The following is a 27,880-nucleotide window of genomic DNA, read 5'->3' as shown; positions in this document are numbered from 1 at the left end:
TTTTTGTCCTCCAATGAGAGACGCCTGTGGGAGGGGCCTCCTGCATGTGATTGGCCCAGAGTTGTGCAGACACCTCCCTCTCGGAGAGTTGGTTTTCTCAGCCACAGTTTCCAGAGTTGGAGAAGAAGCAGCTCAGAGTTGTTGTGTGTCTGCAGCTCCACAGACTGTGTGTGTGCGTGAGAGTGTGTGTCCGTGTGTGTGTGTTAGTGCTGCTGTCCACACACTGAAGCCGAGTGGATTGATAGATAAGACAACATGTGGCCTGTGCGTCCACAGACAGAGCAGGTTGGTGAAGTCTTCTTATGTTTGTGTGTTCTATTTGCGTCCATAGTATGTGTATGTGTGAGTGTGAGTGCTGGGGGGGTGTGACATGTGCCTCTGTGTGTGTGTGAGACCCTCCTCACTTGTAGATCATGTTTTCCTTATTCCCATGCTACTGTTCTGACATGGATCTGTGTGTGTGTGTGTGTGTGTGTGTGTCTGTTGTGTTGCTGCACAGAGTGAATATGTATCTAACATGATCAGGTGTTTATCTTTGTGTCTGATCATGGCAGCAACATTTCACCTGTGTGGGTTTCCAGAATGAAAATACTGCAGCAAGTGCTGTTTGTCACTGCACAGGTGTGTGTGTGTAGCCCCCCCCCCACCCTCACACCCTGTTGTGAAAGTTACAGCTGGAATGCATGGGAGATATTTTGCCTCCCCTCCTTCCTTTTTTTCCTTCTCCCCCTCTCCCCCTCTTCTTATTCTTCTGTTTTCTTTGCAACTGATACACACCATCCTGACCTCTGGCATGCGGTAGTCTTCATCTTGCACATGTCAGCGACCTCAATTCTTCTCTGTTGAGCTATTGCTGTTATTCCGGCCTCAGGCTCCAAGTGTGTGTGTGTCTGTGTGTGTTTGTGTGTGTCTGTGTGTGTGTCTGTGTGTGTTTAAACCTCATCGACCCGTTCCAGGTGGTGCCATCCTGCGTGTGATGGATGTCAATCATTAATCTGAGGCAGAGTTGAAAAGAGTCAACTCAAGTTCAAGAAATAAAGTTATGTAAAAGGATTTTTTAACTTTATTGGTTCTCGTTCTCAGGGAGGGTGGGAAGTATTTGAAGCATTTTTAGCGCTGCTCATTTACTGCAGACGGCAGTGTTCGGCTCTCGACCCTGTTGGGATTGGTGGGTAATTTAAACATTATGTTTTGGATTGCATAGTAGCAAACTGTCACTGTACCGTACAGTCTACCACAGTCATAAATAAACATTAGTAGATGAAATAATAATTGCCTTTTTAATAACGATCCATTAGCTATGTTTGAAGATAGTGCTCTGGTTGTTATGGCTGTAATGAATCCAGAATGGCAAAAACACTGCGTTCAGTGAACTGGTGGAGACGTTTGAATAATTGTGGCAGACAGCAGATGTGAGGAGGAGTCAGGTTTATGTGTCAGGACCAATGTGCTTCAATCAATCCACGACTCTGCCTTAGAAAATCATAATTATGGTGTAACAGGATATTTTCTGTAGCTTCCCCAGTTACAGATGTTCTTTAACCCTAACCACAGAGCGCACGGCAGAGACGTACGAACACCCCACCGAGCCCTAGGTAATGTGCATCATGCTTTTTTAGAAGCTGAATTCATGGATCATATTTGACCCCTTTTCACTTGTAACCACGCAGAAAGCTTGATAGTCTTAAAATATATAAGAGGGCCCTCCTGCAATTCCAGAGCTACTACTGCACATTAATAGAGGGGAAAAAAACAGGTTTCTCTTCAATTCAGTTAAATTATTTTTCTATTGCGCCAAATCATTAGACTATGAAATTATAGAGAAACGCAACAGTTCCCACCCTGAGCAAACACACTGTGGGTTCTACTGAACCCAGTGTTCCTCCAGTCCGGAGAGCCATGACTTTATTTGCTTCTAACCTATCTTCTCACGTGGTTCTCTCTGAGGTTTCTCTGAAGTTTATTTTCCTGTTATTGTTAATATGTTTTTTGGGTCGTTTTCCCTTCCTCTTGTTGAGGGTTAAGAACAGAGGATGTCGCACCTTGTTGAGCCCTTTGAGACAAATTGGGATTTGTGAATACGGGCTATACAAAAGTTTAATGATCGATTGATTTGATTTGTCGAGGTTCTGAAATTATTACATTTAAATAATCAACAGCTCATCTGTTCTGTGCGTTATAGATAATCCACAGAACTAAACCTCCCTGCAGTCTGTCTGGATAACAGTAAGACATGTAGCAGATGTTTGTTTTTATTGCTGTTGCCATCACAATCGAAATACCACTCATTGCATTGGAGTGGCGGAATGAAGAAGACATCTCAGGGACAAATATCTTCACACCGGGTAAATAAAACCAGAAACTACCACAGTGGCCTCACAGTACTCGAGGTGGTCATTTGGACTGTGACTGTTTGGGTGATGCTCTCTGCCCTGCTCCTGTAATTTTGGTGAGTCAGAGTCGTTTTAGCGGGCATGGACACGAGTCATAGTTCGGTAATTTCCAGGCTCAAACGTGGCTGCCTGGGTAGGGCCGAGTCAGGCTTGGATGAAATAGAGAAAAAGAGAGAGAGAGGGAGAAAGCTCTCTCTCCGTCAGTACAATGATGCCTTGTGTCACCGCCAGCAGAATGCCACTGGATGATGACGATTGCTGCTCTCTCTCTTTTTCTGGCGTCTACTGTGTGTCTTGCTTTCTCTGCCTCTCTCTGACAATCCCCCCCATCCATGGTGTGAAGGATTAGATAATAGGCAGCTTTAGTGTGGGCAGAGAAAGAGAGGTGTCACAGACCTCTCTCATTGCTTCTCCACCCTCCACCCTCTCTCCCTCCTCGCTTCGTACCATCTGCGCCACGGAGAGCTTGGCACCGCATGCTCTGCGAATGCTAGAGCCGTGTTTACGTTGTCTTCACGTTGCTGGACGGACGTGTGCGGGCGTCTGAACACCAGTTTCCTCTGTTACGCAGAGAACCTGAATCCACGAGGTCTGTAAAACGCTAAAAGTCCTTCACTTTGTAAATGTCCAGCCTTACACATCCATAAATAGACAAGCATCTCACTAGTTGTGTTCTTCCTGACACTCGATGGTTTACTCAGTGACTCTGTTGATGTTGACATAGATGGTCAGTCCGCCTCCAGTGTTCTCTTTAATCATTTGGCACCACTCAGACATGAGTTGTAAACATGTTGTTGCACATGTTTTAGTTCGCCTTTTCTTTAACTTCCTTCCTAACTTCTTTCTTTTGGCTGACATATTTTTCTTTGGGAATATAAACGTTCTCCATGCAGCTCTGCGTGAGGACAACCCCACTGTTTCCCTGCAGACGGTCTGGATTTGATTAAAGGTTCATATGTGGACTCAACGCAGCAGCAGCCACAGCATAGAGGGATCCCACCTTACAGAGAGAAATAACTCACTTCTCTCCCGGACTCGATCTGAGTCCTCACAATTCACTTCCTACCTTTGTGTGAGATATTTCTGTGGTACAAGGAATACAATTTATTATAAAAGGAAAGAGTTTCGGCAAACGCAAGCCCGTACATGATCATTTCACAGGTGACCCAGCGGAAGTGCCTTCTCCCACCAGTCAGATAAGTTTGGCTTGCGGCTGCAAGACACTCAACTTCCGAGCTAAACTTAATTTTGGACGACAGCAGCTACACAGCAGAGACAACACATGGTCGCAGTGACCCTTTCTTCCCTCCCATGTGTCTCTTAAGGGTCCTTCCAGTGCAGCACAAACAAAGACAAACCAGAGGATCTGCGAAAACAGACCAACTAGTGCATCCTCTCTTATTTCAAAACCACAGAGGGAAATTGTTGTGTTTTAGATTTAATCTCAGGAGACTGGGTGAGGCCAAATTAGGGACAATAAGTCCATCGCAGCCAGCACACCTTGTCCTACATCTTCCTTGTTGCTGCCGTCTCAGCGGGACATGAGTGGGTGTGACAGTTGAATGAATCCACTGCGTGTTGTTGAATAAATTCCACAGTATTGATGGGTGCTAACCCACGATCAATACTGTGGAACCTGGAGTAATTATTAAACTTTAAACATCAATAATTGTTCTCATATTAAAGTTTCATCATTTATAATTGGTGACTTGTTAATAAATCAATAATAAGTCTAAAGTACATTGGAGAACTTCCGCTGCTTCTCAGAACTCCAGATTTGACACCGAGGTTTCACAGACCTGAACCGGAGTGAAAACAACTATCTACCGTCACTTTGGTCCAGCTTCTCCCACCCCCCTGAGTGGGCTCTGGGCCTGGGCTTCTCTGTCTGCTCGGCCCGGGAGAGGAACCAGGCGAAGAGGAACCGGAAAGTCGTAGACTGAACAACCGAGGAACCGGGAGCTCGCGGCTTCCGTAGCGCCTGGTGCACGAAACTCAGAGGCCGCGTAAACGTGCAGGAGGTGTGTCCTTAGTTTTCAAAATAAAGTTGAAACTTTAGTAAGCACAATATTTTCAGAAAACTATATTTATTTCAGACTTTCATATATATCCATACCATTATACAAATAAATATATCTATTATTATTTCCACTATTGATTCATATTCAAATTATTTTCTGAATTAACCATAGGCTGCGTATACAAATGGACGATACGTCTCCACTGAGTCTCACTGTCCAGATACGAAGCCAAAAATATCCAAGACATGAACGCCACCATCTTGCATTTGGAATCTGTGCAGCCGCGATTAGGGGAGGTAGTGAGGTCCCACCCATTACGCACACACACTCGCTCAACTGAAACGCTGATCATCCCCATTCAAAGCGCATGAGCAGCGTTTTGGTCGATGCATATACGTGTGAGACAAGCGTTACCCTTTCCTGGAAATGTTTAGAGGTAAATCAAGTTTTTTTCAATCAAAAATCCAAGTGAAGTTTTTTTTTTTTTAATCTAGAAGATTAATACCAAAGACACGTCTGTCCGTTAAATATGGAGCCACCACACACATTGTTTTACATTTTAGTATATAACAAGATATTAGATGTTAATAAGGGATCTTTAAAGTTGCTTAGAGGGTTGATTTTAGTAAAGTTGGATGAGGCAAGATGAGCAGATCCCAGTCTTTATGCTAATCTAATATATTTGCTTCCTGTCTCTGGTTTAATATGTAACATGCGACCATAAACTGGTGTCAACTCTCCCAAGGGCAATAGTGCAATAAGCATATTTTTAAAAAAAGTAACGCTAGTTTTTAAAAAGTTGGAAACAGACGTATGTTTTTACAGATGTTCTGAAACATAAAGAAACAGAAACATAAAAAACAGAATAAACAGTCTTGAATGAACACACTTCTCTTTCCTCCATTGGGACACATTCTGATCCCAAAATCAAATTTGAGGTCAATGTCACATTCCAGTCATAGATGGGATAATGATGGTTGGTCCCTGCATGGAAAGTGTTTTTTTAACAGGAACAGTAGCAAGAGACTACAGTTCCCATGTGTCACATACAGAAAAGGTTGGCGAGTTTCCACTTTGCGTTTATTATGCCATCTTGTTTTTTTCTCCGCCTGCCAAACTCCACCAAACCTCTACAGTTCTTCTCCCACTCAACTTCTTCTTTCATATCTTCCTCGGGATTTCACAGCTTATTGATTCTAACTAAATCATCATTTTAAGAGAAGCACATAAAGGAAGAGGCGGACGCTCCCTTAGCGGCTTCTCTTGATATTTTTTTGTACGCATCTCGCTGGCTGTTATAACCATTGCCATGACAACAGGACAGGAAGCAGGAAGTATTCTATGTTGAGTGGAGTACAGAGATAACTCCCCCAAACACCACGTGTCATCAAGTATACTTGTCTTTTTTCTGCACAGTCCCATCGTGCTGTGTGGACAGAGTCTACACATGCAGACATTTAAAGCACATGCAGAAATCCAGCTTCCTCTGCAGTTAACCTCTGCAGGTCAGGCCTGTGGAGGGTCATGGGTATTTTTAGAGCAGGGAGATAACTGCTCCGTCATAAATTCTTCTCCTTGAGTTTGCACACACTCTGCGTTCAGCCATTGTACTTTGCTGAATTTAAAGATTTAATGCATCTCGTGTCTCCAAACAACATAAGTCATGTTCCTTTTTTCAAATGATACAAACATTTTGAGTTTCATTTTTATGTTTGGATGCTTTCACGTCTATGTTTCATGTATTTGATGTAAACATTCGCTGCACAACTGTGTGATAGAAGCCTCAACGATTCAACATTGAAGTTTTCCTGCAGTTGTTCGTCAAAGGCAAATAGGGAAAAACTCTGTATAACGTAGACACATTTAGACATGCCACCATTTCTAGCTGTTTAAAAGTTTTGTTCTGACACTGTTATCCCTCCACACAAAATGTGACGGAGCAAAGTGAAAGTGAGAGCGAGTGGACACAGGATACTGATTTTTTTAAGTGTTCACGAATTTCCTGAAATGTGAACTGCACATAACGGTATTTTATCACAGTGCTGACGGTGATAAGTGTTATGGGCTTGTTAAAAAAGCTTTAAAAAATTGCAACGGCCATGATTCATACTCAGCTATCCCTTTCATAAAATCTAATAATGATTGTTTGAACCTGAGCATGAGTAAAATCAGCCCAAATGAGAAAATGAATGAACGAGGAGACTTCACAGGGACAGAAGTGGGAACGGACAGACATGCAGTCACTTCATGCAACATGGTGACTGCTTGTGACTCCTCTGACTGTGCAAACGTGTTGGATCTTGTTCAGCTGAGTGGGAATGTTTGGTGTTGAGCTGTTGCTGTATATGGGCTCATGTGTTATTTACTTGTCACAGACATTTTTAGCTCCAAACAGAAGAATTTAGCACTTTGCAGGGGAAGAGGGACGTCGCTGCTTTTCAGTTGTGTCTTTTAAAACAGGTTATATGCAGTGAGTTTACTGTTTGTTCTAAAACTAATTTATCTAAAAGATGGAGGAGAGATATCTCAAAGTTACAACAATACGCTATCTCACTGTTTTCACAAGTTAGGATTTATCTGTAAATTTGTTCATTTCTTATTCTCTTTTTAACTATTGTCTGTTTTGTGCGACTGCACTGACACTATTCTATTTTATTCTAACCTGTGTGAGTCTTGGAGTGTTTGATTTGTGTTGCCTTCACTGACAGTACAGAAACAATTGATTTGTGTTCACACGTTGCTCCGGCTCCAAACTGCCTCAGAGAAAACAGTCTGGAAATCTGATGAATCACCAAAACCTTGTCCTTTGGTGCTCCCCCCCCCCGTTAACCTTAAAGTAACAAGACAACACACTGTTCCACTTGTAACATGTTATACATCAGAACATTATTACCAGCCTCATCATAATACTTTTCATTCTATGTACAAGATAATTTCTAATATATGGATAGGTTGTGTGGGGGGCACTGTGGAGGTAGTCTAGAATGAAGCGGGGGGGGCCTGTGGAGCTGTAGCCCCAAACTAATGTTAATTGGAAACAATAAAAAAAATTGGATTTGGCTGCAACACTGTTTACCCTGAACTCAAACACTTCCCCCACCCCTCCATCAGTACAGCATAGAGGAAAAGTAAAAGTCAAGATGACAGAGTGCAGAAAATGGATCCATGGTGATGTACGGCAATAACAGACGTATGAAACATTACAAAAACACTCAAACGTCCTTTTCCTAAAATCTCCTGTCAGAGTCTTATCTGCTGCTGCAGCTTCCCTGTCTCGTCTTTCCTGTCTCCTCCTGAGTCTCTTTTTCCTACAGAGGAGGTTTGTGAGCATGGGTCGACTTGGACGACTAAGCTCAGTACTTGGTTGTATTGTATGAAGATGTTTTTCCCCTTTGTTAAACCCTGTGACTAGAAAGGTTGAAGACATGACCTGCAGATTACTGTGTGTTACTGTTCCACACCTTGTCTGTGCCCGGTCTTAGTGATGCAGGATTTTACACTCAGGGCGAAGCTAAAGTTGGATTAAATTCCTGTCATACAGGTTTTTGAGATTGTTATTTATTAATACAAATACACATGTTGTCAGTTGGTGAGGTAAAAGTGAAACTAAAGCAGTCTACTGTATTTAGTGTGAACTGGTGCTATGTTAGTGCAGCGTGATGACACAGGTGTAGGTGAACGTATTAACTCATATAGGGGTATAATGGCTGCTTGCATGTGTCTAACTCAGCAGGGTGGCGACTTACACAGCAAATCGCCAACATTGCTTCATCACCAACTTGCACTCCCACTGTGCTCAGAAACTAAGGAGTCATTCTTTAAGGTGTCGTAATCAACATCTTTTTTCCTCTAAACTCATGATTATATATCTGCTTTGGATGCATTAGTTATGATGAACAGGACTGTCTAGTCAGACTGTTTATGTCACAATAATGACTCACTTGTGATTTATTATGAAATTACATTCCAGTGTAATTTACCTGCACACGTGGGTTGGAAGGGTAGATAGGGTAACTGGGCATGAGAAGGAAGCACAACATGTAATGGAATAGAAGAATGTGACTCAGTCATCATTGAGAAAGTGGCCACGCCAGAGTTTCATGTGCTGCTCATGTTCATCTTTTCAAATCTCAAAGTCAGCACCTCAAGCACGAGTGCAACATCTCAGAAAATCATTGACTCACACACCAGGGTTTAGGTCTCTGACCCTCTGACGGTCTGACCTTGATCTTTATCAAATAAATCCCAGAACAAACAATATTCTAACTTCTTTAAAAAGACCAAATATTCTTTCATTCTTTCTCACTGATCGACATGCAGGATAGGTTCATTGCTTCAGACAACAAATGTAGGTGTGAATCGTTTGCATCTATCTGTCACACCTGTGATAAGACTGGCAGGTCTGTGTTGTCTTCACTGAATGTCAGCTGAGATGGGGACAAGTGACGTTAATGTGATCAGTTGACTTTGAGTGCAGTTTTGGAAACCTTGTCAACCACTGTGTCTTCATGTCTTTGTATCATAGTCAGAGTCTGAATACCTGTGGTTCTCTGTGACTCTGATCCAGGTCTTGTGTAACCGGTCATGATAGGATCAGTATTCAGTGTAGGATCACTGGAAGGTTAAAAGTTTAGACTCCTCACAATGTCATGATGAGTTTTTGATTTCAAAAGAAACCCCTCTCTCTCCTCTAGGTGCGCCCTGCTCCAGGGGCTGACTGCTAAGCATGCTGGGCAAAGCTCAGCCAACGACCAGCAGCCTCAACCTTGTAAAATTGGAAGTTTGTGACACCGCGGCGGCCGCAGACGCACACGACGGTATCAAGATGGCTGACCTTGTGGAAAGCTTGGACACCAGAGAGCTGGATATGGGAGAAGGAGAGGAGACCGACTATGATGGAAACTTAGGTATGTGTGTGTGTGTGCGTGTTTGTTTTACGCTAACGCTGCAAACTACAAAAGCAAAGAAATCTTCAACATAGGCCAACTTCTCTGTTGCAGCCTCCTCTCATCCTCAGCATCCAGAGCTACTCCTACATGCTCAAACAAGAGAAACCACACTAACCAGCCACCTCTCCTCCTTCCTCTCCTCCCAGGGGACTGTCGTATCCCGTTTTCAGCCGTGTATGCCACTGTGGGCTTTAAGGAGGCCAGCGCTAAGGTTTACCTGCCCACTGTGCCCATCACTGCCCGGATCCTGGAGGTGGAGAGATTCACCACCGCTCAGGACCGCTTCAATCTGTCGCACCAGAGGAGCGTCAACAAGGTACTGCACACACACACACACACACACACACACACACACACACACACACACACACACACACACACACGCCTATACAATCAGAAGAACACTGTTTTGATATTTTCTTTCTTACTGGTCACAGTGCAGATAAATGTGTTGGCAAAGTTTAAAGAAATATTACTACCCTTTCTTTAAATGCTAAAAAGCTTCTCCTGAGTTGTTTTTATGATGGAAAATATGGAATGTTCATATTAATTATGTGTCAAATGCTCTGAATGAATGAATTTTGTGTTTGAACATCACTATTCTCCACACATGTCCACATTACGTACACACACTAACTCGCTGCTTGCCGTCACCCCTGCGTGTTGTGTGTCTGTGTGTAGTCTCTGCCAGCCGTGTTTAAGATTGAGCTGAAGCACGGCGAGTTCACCTGGGTGGTGAAGAGGAAGGAGAAACACTTCATGGAGCTGCACAGAGAGCTGAGGACGTACAAGACCTTCATGAGGATACCGCTGCCATCGCGCAGGTTGGCGCCCACACACACATGCACAGCGTGACCTTCCCACATGAACATGCACACGTGCAAACGCCAACAAATGCGCACGGCTTGTTGCACTGACTTACATTCTTTTGCTGAAGAGTTGTGCTAAGTTTGAGCTAAAAAAAATTTTTATTCTGGAATTGAACAAATGGGAGGTGAGTGACTTCGTGAAAGACTTTTCACACATGCACGCACGCACACACACACACAAACATACACACACACACACAGGTACATAGACAAACTGAATAATGATTAGCATTTTAAAAGCAAAGTGTTCCAGTTACATAATTTAGACAGAAAGACAAATACTACTTAAGAAGCTGAACTTGGCTTATTTCCCGCCTCAGCCACACAGTGAGGAGAAGGACGGTGAGGAAGAGCGAGGTGAGGGAGATGCCCTCCCTGCCGAGGGGCGGGGGAGACGACCTGGTGCGAGACGAGCAGGTGTCCAGCAGGAGGGTACGTCACAGCGTCTGCAGCTTCTTGTGATATCTCAAAGGGATAGTTCACCGCAAAATGAAAATGCACTCATTATCTACTCACCACTAAGCCGATGGAGGGGTGGGTGAAGTGTTTGAGTCCACAAAACACTTTTGGAGTTTCAGGAGTAAACAGCGTTGCACCTGAATACAAAACAATTGAAGTAATTGGTGACCACGTCTTCAAACAAAATTAAAACAACAGAAAAAAAACATAAAATGCCTCCATACTGCTCGTGTGGTGTCATCCAAGTGTCCGGAAGCACTGACACTGAAATTCCACTCGAACCAGCGTTGTTATTTTTCTGTGAACTATCCATTTAATGCAAGGAGCTCTCCAAGCAGTCGCTTGTTGCCATTGTAATGAACTCCTTGTATACAAATCCATGTAAAAGCTGACTGAGTGTGTGTGTGTGTGTGCGTGTGCGTGTTTGTGTCTGTGTGTGTGTGTTTGTGTGTGTGTGTGTGTGTGTGTGTGTGTGTGTGTGTGTGTGTGTGTGTGTGTGTAAGGTGTCAGTGTTTATATGCATGGATGTTTTCATAAAAATACTCACAGTGGCCAAAACAGAGTGTGTGTGTTCCTACAGAGACAGTTAGAAGACTATTTGAACAAGCTGCTGAGGATGGCCATGTACCGCAAATATCACCATACTGTGAGTAATCATACTAAGCACTGCAAGCTGTCATACATGAACATAACCTCATCATCAAGGTTATACTCATTTTATTTATGTTTTAGGTTTCTCTAGTTATGAGCCAATTGTGTCATTTTGTCTACTATAAATACCAGAAAGGGACTTTTACAGTAAATCATATTCATCATGATTTATGGTTTTCTCCATTTCACTCTGCACAATGTGGTGGAACCTTGAGTGTTGACCCAACTACTCATGTGTTTACCCATAGCACGGTGTCTGCTTTATGTTAACACACTCAAAGAAATTAAGTATATTATAACCATGTGGAAACAACCCTCCAGCCCAATTTGAACATCCTGGATAAAAACAGATCAGTGAGAAACATATGACGAATTGTCTTATTTTTAGTCGCTTCATTTTAATTGAAATGTGACACAACACTTGCCGGACGGTACTTTACACCAGCCCCTGATACCAAACCACATCATTCCAATGAACAAAAATCTTCTTTATCAATTTAAAAACTTAAAAACAAAGTGCAGACTGTGCATACACACATGCTCATGGTATTCAGAGTTGATACAGCCATCGTTGGTGGCTCAGCTCTTCCTGCTTTGCTTACCCTGTAGCAGCGCCCCTGAACAAAGCCAGGTGACTAGATTATCAGATCCATGTTATATTAAAACACATCCTAAGCTTTAGTGTCCTAAATGTTATCGTTATTTACTCTAACTTACTTTACCCTTGTGGTTGAATGAACCTGAAAATAGAAACAATCATTACTGTTACAATATAACTGCCTCATTGTTCCCATCATGTGCTGAGATATCAATATTGTGCATCATTAAAACTTAATATCCACGCTGAGATCATTTCAGATGAGTCACGTCGCCTCCAGGTGGATGTTGTGTGTATACCTCGACATATGAGAGTCAGTGTATGAAGCCTCTTTTTGTCTCTTCCTGTCTTTTCTCAGATGGAGTTCATTGACATCAGCCAGCTGTCTTTCATTCACGACCTGGGACCCAAAGGACTGTGAGCATTCTCTCCTCCTTCAGTCCCCTCAGTTCTAACAACCGCTCCATCAGTCTTCAGTCAGGACGACAAACACTAAATCACAATAGAGCGAAGCACTTGAGCTGAAATCTAGAGAATTAGGATGAAAATCAGCCTCCTGAGATACTTTTCTTGAAATGTGTTAATTCAGATATTTGACCATTTTATTTTCTATCTCCTCCAGAGAAGGGATGATCTATAAGCGTTCAGGCGGACATCGTATCCCTGGCATGAACTGCTGTGGTCACAGCCAAGCCTGCTACCGTTGGTCCAAACGGTGTGTGGCTACCTGTCTTTCACTTCCTCTATCTTTGTCCTTGTCCTTACACGTTGTACTTACACAGATGACATACCGTAGGTATTTATTTGCATTTGCTTACAGAGCAGGTAAGTGAGATCTGATCACATTCAGGACGTATTTTAATGCCAGGCGTGAACACATGTACTCAGCGCTGGCCACTTGTGATCACGTCTCTCAGGACGGAGGTTAAAACCAAGTGTGCACAGGGCCTTATATTCAACCTCCTATTTATTTAGCACCTGTTTGTTTCACCACATACACACATACTCACTATGATCGAATTGCCACTTGAGGGATGAACAAAGGATTTTGAATTTAATTGAATCATGATTTTTTTTGCTGCAGCCACTCGTTTTGATTTTGTAATCATGCAAGTAGACGACAATGAAAATATTGTGGGTTTAAATCTCAATTCTTTCAATACAAAGAAATGTGTTATTTTAACTGGCACACTTGTCAAAAATGTAGGTGTGATGGATGTTGTGCACAAAAGAAAAGAATCATTCCAGGCTCAAATTTCTGGCAGGAAACTGTCAGGGTGTAGGTGTGAAAACACAGCCGCCGTTCATTGCACTTTCAAACATATTATAAATATTCTAAGTATAAGACAATAGTGTTTTTGGCCGTCATATGACTTTTTATCCATTTGTTGTTTGCTCACTTAAAACTCTCATCCATAAACCAAGCACCTTCAACCCAGCTGTATGTGCACACTCTCATCTCTCTCTTCATTTGTTATTTTCTAAAGAAAATACACAAAAAAAAAGATCCCACATGTTTGAAATGCTCGGCCCATCCACCTACATCCCCATGATAGTTTTCTTCCTACACTGTTCCTTTAAACAAGAAAGGTAAGAAACAGTCGGAGATCCGGAGAATGCTGCAGATAAACGAATCATAAATCCTGATGACAAGCAGTCATCATGATAACAATGACAACTGTGTGTGTCTGTGTGTGTCTGTGTGTGTTGTGCAGCTGGCTGGTGGTGAAGGACTCATGTTTGCTGTACATGAAGCCAGACTCAGGGGCAATCTCCTTCGTCATGCTGGTGGATAAAGAGTTCAGCATCAAGATGGACTCCAAAGACACAGAGACCAAACATGGAGTCCGGATTGATAGTCTCTCCAGGTTATATGTCAGCCATGAACCTATTTGTGTGGTTTACCTGTAGTCGAAGATCATTTCATTAATATGAGGGATGGAGAAAATTAACTGACTTAACTTTAGGTTTGTTGATTCTGGACTTCCAGTGAAGCAGGTGCCTCAACTTGTCCCTGTTGGTTTTTTGAAACGCCTGCTCTTTAAATTTTAATCACTGGTACCAAAACCAGATGATCTGCTGTTAAGGGGTTAACTCATTTCCTTTTTAACACTCTTAATCAGAGGATTATTTATTTATTTAAATGAACTTTGAATTAGTTTTTGAAGAGGTCGGTATGTGGCGTACATGTATTATTGTTTTCAGGATACTGGATCTCTCGGCACAGCTCATAAATAAATGAATGAAAGTCCAGAAGAAAAAAACAACCGAGAAAAAACATCATCACTAGAGGATCACTTATTCATAGTTTAAACTCATGATCATTTATCTTCCGTTTTAATACAACCCTAGAACCGGGTGCAGGGAGATACTCCTTCCTCCTGATCACCACATCTTCTCCTGACTATACATAAAAACACACTTTTGAAAAAGAAAAATGCATCAAATCATCATCAAATCAGAAAAAAGTTATTGTTTTCACCTGTATCAGTTTGTGTGTGTGTGTGTGTGCACAGGTGTGTGTATGTTTATTTCACTGCGTATGTATCTGTGCACACCCTCCCTGCAGGACGCTCGTGTTCAAGTGCATCAGCTACAGACACGCCCGCTGGTGGGGTCAGAGCATCGAGAGCTTCGTGAGGAGTCACGGCAAGGCTTTCCTGCGGGATCACCGCTTCGGGTCATTTGCCCAGGAAGAGGAAAACATCCCAGCCAAATGGTAACTACAGCCTCACGACTAGTGGAGCTGGTTCGTGATCAGAAAAACAGATGCAATCCTACAAGAAAGCAGCACACTGGAGAAAAGTTCAAAAAGAAAGATTTTCAACACGTCTTATTTTTATCTGCCTTCCCCTGTTAGTCGTTCACTGGTAACTATGGAAATGTATCATAGAGCTCTGAGCAGTCAATTCTCTGTTGCCTGTTTTGCCAGGTTTCAGGTTTTTTTGCGTTCTCTCCCCCTCAGCTGGCAGATTCTGCGATATTGAATCATCGGTGTGATAATGTCATTACGCCGTCTTAGTACTCATGGAAAAAGCCATTTGTGTCTAAACAACAGTTATGTCACGATGACACTGTTGTGGGCCGTAGCTTGAAGCCTGTGAGAGTGTTACAAGGTTGGGAATGTCATCAAACTGAGTACAAACGAGTCTTGTGGTATTTTTTGACTGAATCTATGAACAGTGAGCTCTGAAACAGCAGAAGTAGTTTGCTGTGTAATCTAGAAAGAGATACGCTGTGCGTTTTTTAACTTTCCGTTTTTTATTAAAAACACGTTAAGATTTTCTTTCACTCCAAAACCCTGCGCTCACACTCAAATAGTACCTGCTTGTACATATGCTCAAACTGTGCTTACACTCAGAGAGTCCCTCTCAAAGAAGTAAAGGTAACACACCCACAACTACACCTGGCATTCTGTCGGTTGGGGAATTATTGCAAAAAAAGAGTCCAAGAGCGTGAGTGCGAGGAGAAAAACTGAAGCAGGAGCACAGGAAATCTGTCAAGCTATTAAACATCAAAATATTTCAGTCTGAGCACAAACAGCAAATCCAAGCACAAGCTGGGGCTGTTAGAGTGCGAGCGAGGGTTTTTGTCCTGCTCTGAAACTGAAGGACCACGCTCTTGAATGAATATAGAAACCAACCCTCTATGTGTGTTTACATTTGTGCATGTGTCAACACACACTCTGGGTCATTGTTACATTTTATTGCAGGTACGTGAATGGAAAGACGTACATGGAGGACGTGGCTGACGCTTTGGAAGAGGCTAAAGAGGAAATCTTTATCACTGACTGGTGGTGAGTTCCAGTGTGTGTTCTGTGTTTTGTGTGCACATGCATGATGTCGAGGGTTTCGTGTGGAGCATCAGCACTGAGGCGTGAGAACACAGACAAGAGGGAAAAAGAGAAAGCGGCTCAGTGAGGCCCCAACTTCTTTCAAAGAGGAAAGAATGTGACATGAAGTTCAAACTCTCTTGAATCTCCCTTTACTGTAACTTCCTGACTGACTCTTTGGGACGTTGATGTTTTGATTTGATTCTCTGAACGTAGGTTATCTGTGCAGCATAGGTTACCATGGGGACCTACCTTGCTTAAAAATGAGCCAGCTTTGCGATACCAGAAAACCTGAGTTGCCATATGAAGTCTGCTTCTTAAAGAAAATAAAGGTTATGTTTTTATTAGAATATATAACCTTTCTCATAAAACACACACAAAGACAGTTTTACTTTGACTTCCACCACAGAGGTTATGTTTTCATCTTGTCAGTCTGTCTGTTAGTTTGTAGGATTAGGAATAAACTGCTTGACGGAGCACCACACAACTTGGTGGGAGGATGTGATACAGGTCAGAGAGGAATCCATAACATTTTGGTGCAAATCCGGATCAGGGGACAGATCCAAGATTTGATTTACCCCCTTTCTTTAACATTATGAGATGTGGCGTTTATCCAATTCCTTGATTTCTTAAAAAATAAATCATGGATCTGGCATGATGTGATCTATGTGATCTAGCTGCACTTGTAGTTGGAATCATATAAAACTACTGGCTAGATCGCTTCCAACGTCACCTCTGTGTGCAAGTATGAGACAAACAGACAAAACAGGAACCCAATAAAAAAAACGCTTCATAAAGCAAGAGATGTCAACAACTCCTCAGGAACGCTGCACAGTACAAACATAGGAACGTGAATCATCTGTTTGATAAAGAAGCCGTGTATCACTGCCCAGTGATATAAGGTGCTTCCAGCTGATGTCTGTCTCCGCGGTGTGAGAATGAGATGTATGATGACACTATTTATAGTAGCGCTGTGTGCAGGTTGGAATGAGTGAGTGTGACTGTAAAGTGCCTTGAGTGGACTAGAAGAGCACTTTATAAACGCAGTCAATTCACCAGTTACCATGTAATCACATCGTTCACAGTTCAGTTATGGCCTGGAACCTTTAATTCAATTTCGCAACCACTTTCTATTTCCTCCTATTTCCAAATCGCTCTGCTGTCAATACTTGAAATAAAAATAGAAAAAAGTCCCCAAGAAAACGATTCCTCGCAGGGCAGGGTGAGGTTTACGTCAAATGACCCATCTGCTCAACAAAAGTCTGTCATCAGACATGTTTTTATGTAATTTGCACATGTTTATTATACTTTAAAAACAATATATACAGATAATGCTTTAAGAATAGTATCATGCAACAGATAAACATGAATTAACACAGTTGTATTGGTTTATTTCAGTAGTTTGGTAACATCATCAGACTTTGCTCCAAAGAACAAGCTGATAAATTGACACTGACACCCAGTTAGTGTAGCACATGCTGTTACACATTACATTATGTATTACCCACAAGTCCTGGCTCTCTGCACGGCTCTGCGATGGTCCGGGCTCTAATTACAGCCTCATCCACACACTGAGAATAGAAACGCAGTGACAGAAAGACACAGCCTCCATATCTGTTTACGCTCGCACAACATCTCCTTTGTCTCGCTCTGTCTCTACTGGACTGCCCGTTGTTTTTCATATTACTCGCAAGGAGTCATGTTCGCCATCTGAGAAATTCTTATTCAGCCCGTAAGATGAGCTGAAGTGTGGAAATAAGGAAGCACAAATTTCAAAACAATGAAAAAAAAATCCAAATGTTCTCATGTAAAATCTTGTTAAATGGTGTTTACACATGTTTATAATAGTTTATTATACCATGAGGGTACCCTGAGAAATATTGTTTCAACACACAACATGTAAATCTAATGTAATATCAACTCACATAGTGAATTGACATTCCCTTGCCTGTATTTGATCTAAAACAGATTTTATGTGTCTTGTATTTAACTTTTCTAATTAGAAATAAACCCCTGTACTTGGCTCCACTGGCACAATTACATTGTGGCCATTGTAATTTCAAATGTTTGACGTGGCTGAAATCCCTCTGTTCCTAAGCAGTAATCGCTGAGCTTAAGGTCTTAACCAATGACGGCCTGTGTAATGTGAGCCAGTGGCACTGCAGACATGTAAGCTCGGGATGCCAATGTGAGCGACTCATGAGACTATATCATTATGTCACGTCAGTCATATGGAAAGTGTAGAAAACTCGACGTTTGCCATAAAATGGTTTTTGTTTTGTTTGAAGTAATGAGTCATTTCTCTCAGTCCGTTCACCTCCGTCTTTCCTTGTGTCCGTCGCTCACTCTTGCTCAGGCTGAGTCCAGAGATCTTCTTGAAGAGACCTGTGGTGGAGGGCAACAGGTGGAGACTGGACTGTATCCTCAAACGCAAAGCAGTGAGTGATTTAACCAGCCTACGCTGTGGGCTTGTGACAACTACTTGTTGCTTTGCAAATTAAAATTCACACAGAACACTTTCAGTCCCATGATAGATTCATAAGGATTTACTGCCCAACCCCAAAGTATAGAAGGTAGTTGACATTAGACTAGATTCAAATTATACCAAAACCAACTGCAATTTTCAAATTCTGCTCTCAGTGCATCTTAAAATATAATGTGTTATTGAAATATATGACTGATAGTGGTAATTATGCCATAGTCCCTTATTTTGATGCTAGTTTTTCTCTTAGTTTCATATATATCGTTTCTATTGCTTCTTTTACTCTAGTAAAATATCTTATTACTTTCACTAATGCTAATATATGAGTGTTCATAAATTATAATATATGAATATCTTGCCAACAGCAACAGGGAGTGCGCATCTTCGTGATGTTGTACAAGGAGGTGGAGGTCGCCCTGGGCATCAACTCAGGCTACAGCAAGAGGACGCTCCTGCACCTGCACCCCAACATCAAGGTGAGAATGGAAGAAGTTTCTTTTGTAATGAGTCAATGAGTTTATTTTGTCTTGATGTGTAAATGCATGTGTGCTGTGTCCAGGTGATGCGTCATCCCGACCACGTCTCCTCCTCCGTCTACCTGTGGGCGCATCACGAGAAGATCATTGTCATTGACCAATCGGTGGCTTTCGTGGGCGGGATTGACCTGGCGTACGGTCGCTGGGACGACAGAGAGCACCGTCTGACGGACGTCGGCAGTGTGACGCGTTCTGTGGCCCTGGAGCAGGTTAGACACACGAATACACACAACAAGGTAAAACTGCCTGTTCACTCTGTGGATCAATAAATTTACCTCCACACAAAAGATTCAGATATGGAAATGGAGAAATCAGTTTCATCCCACACCACTGATCTTTACTCATTTAGCCTTAATCAAACAAAAGATTTGCCGTCCAAACGTTTGCGGGATGCAAAATACAGCAAGTTTGGTTTAGTCCCAAGGGAATAGATGTTGAATTGTGACTTTAACCTGTCTTTATTAACCATATTAACCTGCACTATGTAACCTATACCTCTGTTTTCTCCATGGCCACAGGCTGGATCCACCAACACTTCTTCCAGTAAGGGTGTGTCCGCTGTCGATGGCATCTCGCAGCGCAATGGACAAGGGACGCTGCCCGGTGACCCGGTGGAATTGCCCAAGCTGAAGGGGATTGGCCGCAGCCGGCGGTCTCGCTTCAGTCTGTACAGGCACCTGCATAAACACACCCTGCAGCAGGCAGACAGCGTCAGCAGCGTGGACAGTGCTGGTATGTGGAAGAAGCAGAGCGTGAGTGAGTGAGTGAGTGAGTGAGTGAGTGAGTGAGTGCTGCAAGGAAACTTGAAGCTCCTCAGATTTGGCAAAAACACCCTCTACTACCTCCGCTGTGACATTGTTGTGTTGGTGTGGGTGAGAATGGATGAATCAGAGGCACATTGTAAAGATCTTCAGAATAAAAGCACTATAATGTGACTGCAGCTCTTTTACCATCATGTTTTTATTCTGTGTGTGTGTGTGTGTGTGTGTGTGTGTGTGTGTGTGTGTGTGTGTGTGTAGGGAGTGGTTCAGTGCAAAGCCTGAAGACAGGTGTCGGAGAACTACAAGGCAACACTCGCTTCTGGCACGGAAAAGACTACTGCAACTTTGTCTACAAGGACTGGATCCAGCTGGAGAAACCTTTCGATGGTCTGATCACACACAGACACACACACACACACACACGTGCACACACACACTTCATTATTTAGGTCTTACTCTGAAAAGCTCCTTCTTTTGCCAGGTTCAAATTCTTTTCCGTTCACATACCCGTACTAAGTCTTATTCTTATGAGTTTTCCTCTCTGACATACAAATGTGATGAAATCTGGAGTAGACCTGAGTAGCATATGAAACAGATCTTTTTATCCTTCTTTTCTCATGTCTTCCCCCATTTCCACCATATCTTCTTTTTTTTGCCTCTCCTCCCCTCTGCGCAGACTTCATCGACAGATACACCACTCCCAGAATGCCTTGGCATGACATCGCCTCGGTGGTTCATGGCAGAGCCGCCCGGGATGCGGCCAGACACTTCATTCAACGCTGGAACTTCACTAAGGCACTTGAACACCCACACACACACTATGCATCTCAGCAAACACACACAGGGATGTAGAGCAGGATTTAAAGCTGAACTTGTTTAACCAGCTGAAGTTCTGTCGACTTGTTAAGGTTATTTGATTTTTTTTTTTTACAGCATTGCAAGTTCAGGGTTGTAATTACAGGAAAAGTGAGGAGACCAATGTGAAATTGAAGGGAAACGCTAAACTGGCTACATCATTGCACATGTTTGGCTGGATCAGTGGAAAAAAAGACTCAAGTATTCACTCTCTTGTTTTCCATGGCACCAACTTCCCTCCCTGCTTTTTCACTTCTCCTCAAACCGCCTCTATATTTACCCTCTCTGTGCTGAAATTCTCCAACTGTCCCTCCTACAGATCATGAAGCCAAAGTATCGCTCTCTGTCTTATCCATTCCTACTGCCCAAGTCCCACTCCAGTGCCAACGAGCTCAGATACCAAGTCCCTGACTGCACCAATGCCAAAGTACAAGTAAGCGGACATGCCAAGTACACACATGCACCCACACGATAAAAAAAATATGGTGTTTTCTTCCCTTTTAAATTACACAAAATGACAAACTGGGACCTAAAAGCCAACCATGGACCAAACCCCAGAAAAAACCCACTGGTAGAAAATTACAGAGAAAAGACGAGAGCACATCGAGCTCCCATAAACTCCCACTTTCCCACTCTACCCTCTGCATCCCAGTCAGCTGGCACTGCTGGAGCGAGCGTTGAAGGCCTCTCCACGGGCCAAAAACTTACATAACTCCAAAGATTTGCTCTCGCCATTGACTTTGAAGGTTTCTTAGCTGAGAGGAACTGACCCTCGAGTGAGATGTTTGACTAAAATAAGAAGCGCATGCAGATGCCTTCAGTAATGGGTCCATTGTGTTCATGAGAGAGTGTTTTTCTCTCCCTCTGTGTCACTTATTTGGACAACTTATCTGTTTCTTTGAAACTACACCTTAAGAAACGCTTTTTTAAAGAAAAAACACGCGCTGTAACTTTACTGTATCTAATTTTATATATGATTTATATCCTTCTACATAATATAGAATCTCTATAAACAGATTCTTTATGTGAATTTGCAGGATCTATTGATTAGAGACACGATTCTTGATCGTTTGATTGCTCGCAGGTAAACAGCTTTTTATTTTATCTGCGTTCATAAGGAAATAGTCGGGAAAACAACTGAGCCAAAATTGGACCTTAAAAACCTACAGAAAGTGTGACTGTTTGTGTTCTGTGTGGAGAAATGTTTGGTTCTTGTGAACTAGTTGAACTGTAAAGAGTGTACTGCTAACAGAAGATGGAGTATTGGAATATTGGCCATTGCCAACAGAGGCTAATTCTCCAGGCTCCAGAAAATACATAAAACATTGAAGCTACGACTATCCAAGAAACACTGTTTGCATTTAGAATAAATTCAAATGCATGCCAGTACTTACAAGGTTTTCCTGAATGAAAACCCTGCTAGGCTGGATATGTTGGTCTGCAGCAACTTCAGGGGTCTTGTTCACGATACGCCTCAGTTAGTTCTTACTCTGTTTCAAAGAGATGCAAAATTCTGTCTCCTGCTCTAATAATCCTCTGTCTGTATACATAAGGTGTTGCGCTCAGCAGCAGACTGGTCGGCAGGCATAAAGTACCACGAGGAGTCCATCCACAACGCCTACATCCAGGTCATCGCCAAGAGCAAACACTACATCTACATAGAGGTAAGCAGCTTTGTGGCAAGGATGCGAAACTACACGACATTCTAGTGCTTTTGAGACGTGTATTTAATTTTTTCTGTTTGGTGGGAAAGAGTTGTTTCCGTCTGGGTCATTTGGCAGCACTGCTGAAACACTGATGATGGGCTGCTTCCTGCAGATAACACCAGTGACACGCCATTAAGAGCGACTTCGTCGTCTGTATTTATTTTCATTGTGGAATAAAAACAGCTTCATTACTTAGTGACAGAATTATTGTCCTCTCCTTTCAGAACCAGTTCTTCATCAGCTGCGCCGACAACAGAATGGTGTACAACAAGATCGGAGACGCCATCATTGAGAGGATCATCAGGGCGCACAAGTACTTACCCCCCCCCCTCCCCCGTTTCAACCTGTGTTTGATTACCTGTGATGATGCTGCGTCACGCAACAGCATTGAACGTGTGTGTCTTAACTCAGGGAGGGTAAGAAGTACCGCGTCTACGTGGTCACGCCGCTGCTTCCTGGTTTTGAGGGGGACATCACCACAGGAGGAGGGAACGCCCTCCAGGCTGTCATGCACTTCAACTACAGGTGAAACCACGTGTGCTTTGTAGAGAGAGGAAGAGCAAAGGGAAATGAGAAAAGAGTATCATTATTGGAAGTATCATTAGAAGTCTGCTGCAGTTCATTTATTTTAAATCCTGATTCACTTTTAAGAGATTTCTAAACTTTGTGATTGGTTTAAATCTCCTGTCTCCTCAGAACCATGATCAGAGGAGAGTTCTCCATCATATCGCAGCTGAAGAAAGAGAGTCAGTACAAGAATTAATTATAATCTTCACTTTTTGACACCTGATGATGGGGTTGGATTTGGAAGTGTAATGATATCCCCCTGATTTCCTCCTCTCCCAGTGGATGACCAGTGGATGAACTACATCTCCTTCGCCGGGCTGCGGACTCACGCTGAGCTGGAGGGACGCCTGGTCACAGAGCTCATCTACATCCACAGCAAGATGCTCATCGCAGACGACAACACAGTCATCATCGGTTCGTCCGTCTCTCATCTGCGTTATCACCTCCTTTTGTTTTTTTCTTGCGCTGTTTTCATCAATGCTTATTTCAGGCAACTATACTCGCACACTTGACACCAGCGAAATGTGACGGAGCCAAAAATCTGGCTCTTTTTCTCTTTCTGTCACCATGTGTGCGACTGAAGAACGACTTTAATATGTGTGGTAAAGAGAGTGGCATGTAGCTCGGTTACGCCACCTGCTGGCTAATAAGGTGCAGATCACTGTTGTAGAATTCCACAAAAGGCTTTTGTTTATATGCCAAAGATAGAAGGGGTGTGTGTGTGTGTGTGTGTGTGTGTGTGTGTGTGTGTGTGTGTGTGTGTGTGTGTGTTCTCCGGTAGCCTCTCTTTTCAATTATTTAGTATGGTGTTATTCACGACTTGATAAAGACGTGACACCAACAGCAAGTCGGATAAATGCGGAGACTCTGTATTTTTTGTGTTTGTTTCAGGTTCTGCTAACATCAACGACAGGAGCATGCTGGGTAAACGTGACAGTGAGGTGGCGGTGATTGTCGAGGACTCTGAAAAGGTGGCGTCTGTGATGGATGGACAGGAGTATGAAGCTGGACCCTACGCACTCCAGCTACGCCTGGAATGCTTCAGGTGTGTGTTTGAAAAAGAGAAGCGCTTTACAAACTTCTTACATTTTAAAAACCTGGTGATTGTCATTGTATCCTCCCCCTTTCTGTCTCTCCGTCTTTCTCCTTCTCTCTAACCAGGACCATCCTCGGAGGTCACAGCGACACCAGCATTGACCTGTCTGACCCCATCAGCGATCGCTTCTACAAGGAGGTGTGGATGACCACAGCCGGCCGTAATGACACCATTTATGAGAAGGTGGGTTGGACGCGATGGCTCAGATAAAGTTCAGCTTAGATTGATGAAAGCTGAACTAAAGTCTCAGTTAGGCTCAGGCTCAGTCAGAGGTTCACTATTTCACAAATCAAAAGGGAATCTCCACTAAGGGTATATGAAATGGACAGAGAGTATATATGAAGACGTATGTTTACCCATTTGATTTTAATAAATGCAACTGCTGAACCCTCATTTTACTTTGACAATTAAATTTACAGAATGCGGTTTCCTCCCCATCTCCTCTGCTTGACGCATTTAACAAGTTCACGTTCAATTCAATTCAAAATACGTAACTTGAACTAATTGAACTTAAAATTCATCCACACGTATAAAATACAAGACTTCATTCTATCGCATCTAAAAATCATACAAATATAGAAAAAACAACAACATACTGACTGAAGGATGGATGAGGTTAAATCTTGCGTAACAAATGGGCACGTGGGTGTTTCATTCCAATATCTTGGAAGTTCACCCAATAGTTGATGATATATGTCAAGTAATGGGCTTTAGTCAAAGGCAGCAGTGTGTTTGCAGTTCAGACGTGTGTGTTTCGCTGCAGGTGTTTCGCTGCCTCCCTTCGTCCCTGGTGAGGAACATGTCCGAGCTGGAGCAGTTCCAGTCCAAACCGGGCTTGGCCCAGACCGACACGGCCCGCGCTCACGAGGAACTGCGCAAAATCCGCGGCTTCTTGGTCCAGTTTCCTCTGGACTTCCTGTCCGAGCACAACCTCATGCCCTCTGTAGGGACAAAGGAGGCCATGGTCCCAACTGAGATCTGGACGTAAAGGACAAGAAAAGACCGCCACCTACTTTTGAATCGTATTTCATCCTGAGTGACGTCTCTGGACTGCGTCGTCATCATCAGGTGGATTGTGTAAGAGATCATTTCTGATGTGTATGATCCAGAGATGAGAGGCAGGTTTACGGCTCTGCCGGGCACCGACAAATCTCTAGAATCTGTTGCTACTGAAAAACACTAAACGGTGGCAAGAGCTTGAAGGGGTAAGCACTTAAATTTATGAAGAAAAAGAAGACTTCACATTTGAGGAATGCATTGTGGTCGCATTCAAATTGTGGAGATGTGAAGAAAAAAGATTTTGAAGGGACCAGGGTGAGGGACGAGTCAAATCTTAGACAACACTGCTAATAAATATTCAACTCTAGGTTTAAGAGTGAATTTTAAATGTTCAATTTATGCTCGTTAGGTGCATTAGTGCTGAATGTGCCATACATGAGCAGACAGCGGAGTCGCTGAGCTCGTCTACGTGCTGCTTTAGATGAATTTCAAAACTTTTTTCATCTCAAATGTGTCTTCAAATTTCTAATACGAGATGTGTGCTCACTCTTCACTGTGCTCGCACGCGCACACAAGACAATGTTTCTAGTTCAACGGTGGTGCATGATTTACCGATCTTGATAACTAATGCATGTACCAATCACAGGAAACTTAAGATGTAAGATGTTTTGTGAAAGATAATTATGGACACAGCTGTATTCTGTGAATCAAGGTGTTGATTCGACATTATTCAACTTTATTTGTCGTAAAAACGCTTGTGTCTGACATCAGAGGCTGAATGAGACAATCTGCCCACAAGTTTAAAACAGCAATTCCTTCTTTGCTCAACAGAGGGTGCTAGCCTCTTAAAAATACAGTGTGTGTACAGTAAAGGAAGAGTTTGAGGTTTTCTATCAAATGCAGAAACACAGTCTTTGAAACAAGGTAAACAGTGAAAATACAAATAATAATATATCTGTCATGAGACAGCTTTTTTACATTTCCACTTCTCCGGCATATCCAGTCATGTGTTGTTCTCTTATGCAACCTTTTAAAGTTTCCCAGTTTGTTTTGTAAATACAAAATGTCTGGCCTGTGTGTTTTCGTTTTTAATATCTGTCAGAGCGTCTTCTTTGATCACCAACCTCCTCGAATGTGAAGTTAATTCAATAATCACTCGTTTGTCTCATTTACTGCGACAAACACAGCAAACAGATCGTCGCTGCGGAAACGAGTCAAGGCTTGGTTTGGAAATTCCTGTGAAGTGATGAATACATCAGAAATAAAGGCCTTGCATGGAACCATGATAAAATATAGATTTCTTTTTAATGGGACCAGGAAAGTGATAAATGTTAACTGAAGCGATAATGTTCTGAAACATTGTGCTTAGTCTCCACAAAGACAAGACTATTATGTTAGCTTTTATTGATTTTGACAATATTGCCTGCATTGTTTACCCCTCGCCATCTTTGTCAGTGCAATATTCATGGCATATCAATCATTCAACATTCTTTAAAGATTTATCATCTTAATGTCATATGGATGTTTGCGAATTTGTATATCAGCCTCTTTTTCTTTTTCCTAACCACGACGTGACAAGTCTTTTCTGTTTAGCTGATCTCTTTTCCACTCTGTTTATCTTCAACGCCCTTTTTGTACAGTTGATGTTTCTAATTTGTATCCGCACATTTACAACAGCGTAACCCAGACATTATGTGGCTAATGACAAATAAAAATGAACTTTGAAAGGTTTTTATTTCTTTTTCAATTGAAAAAAAGACAAACCGAACAAAGATTTCACTTTACAACAGTTCTCGAGAAAATGTTGTGCAACAAAAGTTTTCTTAATCTATTTTTTTTTTTTTACCTGTGAAAGAATGAATCAGAAAATACTCAAGAGGATTTAACCTGAAGTAATTAATGTGGCGTACACAAGGAAGCAGGTTGTTTTTAATCCGGCCTACACCCTTGATGATTTTCCATGTTATTTCGTTATTGTACTTTTTGTTTTTATATGTCTGTAAAATACACAAAAGAGTAAACGCATGAGTAACAGCGGGGGAGGAAAAACTCCCAGGTGGAAGAAACCACCGGAAGAACCGAGCTCGATGTGGATGGCATCCGCCAGGACTGGTTGGGGTGAGTGGAAAAAGAAAAAAAAAAATACGGGAGAAAAGGAAATACAAGGGGGGGTGGAGTCACAGTCTCAGCTCATGGGCTTGAATCCAGCCCGGGAATCTCCACGTGGACGTTGGCATGGTCTTCCAAGGGCGCGTTGGTCCCCCCGGGCACTTCTGCCTCCCTCATGGTCCAACATGCGCAGTAATAGGACCCATGGCTCCAAAGGTGAGGGGTCCTCAGGTGAGAGTGCTGGTGGTTGCGTGACCCTCCATGTCAGCCCTGCGACAGACCGGCGACCTCCACTAGGTCCATCCCTCATCAGGAACCGAGCCAGGACGGGCTCCGGTGAGCCGCACAGTATGGACCAAGGAGAGGAGGAGAAGACCGAAGAAATTAGAGACATGTAATAAGATACAACAAATAAACAAGGCAGAGAGTGAAGAAGGGAGAAGGTGCTGGTTTCTGGTGCCTGATGGGTGATCCCCCAGCAGTCTAGGCCTATAGCAGCATAACTATGGATGACTATGGCTCAGGGTTGAGCCAAAAGCTTTATCAAACAAGAAGGTTTTAAGTCTAGCCTTAAATGTAGAGCCCGTGTCTGCCTCCCTCACTGAGAGTGGGAGCTGGTTCCACAGGAGAGGAGCTTGGTGACTTAAAGTTCTACCACCCATTCTACTCTTAGTAACTCAAGGCACTACAAGGAGACCAGAGTTTAGGGAGCGAAGTGGTCTCTGGGGGCAGTAAGGGGTTATGAGGTCTTTAGTGTAGGATGGGGCCTGATTGTAGCTAGGACAGGAGTAATGTGATCCCGTCTTCTGGTTCCTGTCAGTACTCATGCAGCAGCGTTCTGCACTAGCTGAAGGGTTCTTAAGAATCTGCTGGGACATCCTGATGAGAGTTGCAGTAGTCGGGCCTAGACGTGATAAAAACATGAATCAGTTTTTCAGAATCTTGTTTTGTCAGGATGTGTCTGATTCTCTTGATATTACGCAGATGAAAAAAAGAT

The 27,880-nt window shown here is 42.8% G+C and overlaps 1 protein-coding gene across 2 annotated transcripts; it reads left to right on the top strand.

Annotated features, from left to right (window-relative positions):
- Positions 1–111: 111 nt before the first annotated feature.
- Positions 112–26,505, top strand: pld1a (phospholipase D1a). Of its 2 annotated transcripts, none has more exons than XM_069535940.1 (26): positions 112–285; positions 9,109–9,321; positions 9,510–9,679; positions 10,045–10,187; positions 10,553–10,664; positions 11,272–11,337; positions 12,299–12,357; positions 12,563–12,655; positions 13,656–13,808; positions 14,510–14,659; positions 15,653–15,736; positions 18,129–18,210; positions 18,620–18,730; positions 18,814–18,999; positions 19,309–19,522; positions 19,810–19,938; positions 20,228–20,346; positions 20,726–20,839; positions 21,960–22,070; positions 22,337–22,425; positions 22,524–22,637; positions 22,809–22,858; positions 22,959–23,093; positions 23,571–23,724; positions 23,841–23,958; positions 24,539–26,505. In XM_069535940.1, the coding sequence occupies exons 2-26, from the start codon at positions 9,141–9,143 to the stop codon at positions 24,761–24,763; spliced, it is 3,162 nt and encodes a 1,053-aa protein (XP_069392041.1). In that variant the 5' UTR covers positions 112–285; positions 9,109–9,140; the 3' UTR covers positions 24,764–26,505. The 2 variants fall into 2 exon arrangements, with proteins under 2 accessions (XP_069392041.1, XP_069392040.1); XM_069535939.1 differs by having other exon boundaries at positions 18,814–19,026.
- Positions 26,506–27,880: the final 1,375 nt, after the last annotated feature.

Source organism: Paralichthys olivaceus, chromosome 12 (assembly GCF_024713975.1).
Source record: "Paralichthys olivaceus isolate ysfri-2021 chromosome 12, ASM2471397v2, whole genome shotgun sequence".
Taxonomy (NCBI): Eukaryota; Metazoa; Chordata; class Actinopteri; order Pleuronectiformes; family Paralichthyidae; genus Paralichthys; species Paralichthys olivaceus.
Note: the sequence above shows the minus strand (reverse complement) of the source record. Positions and strands in the feature narration are given on the sequence as shown.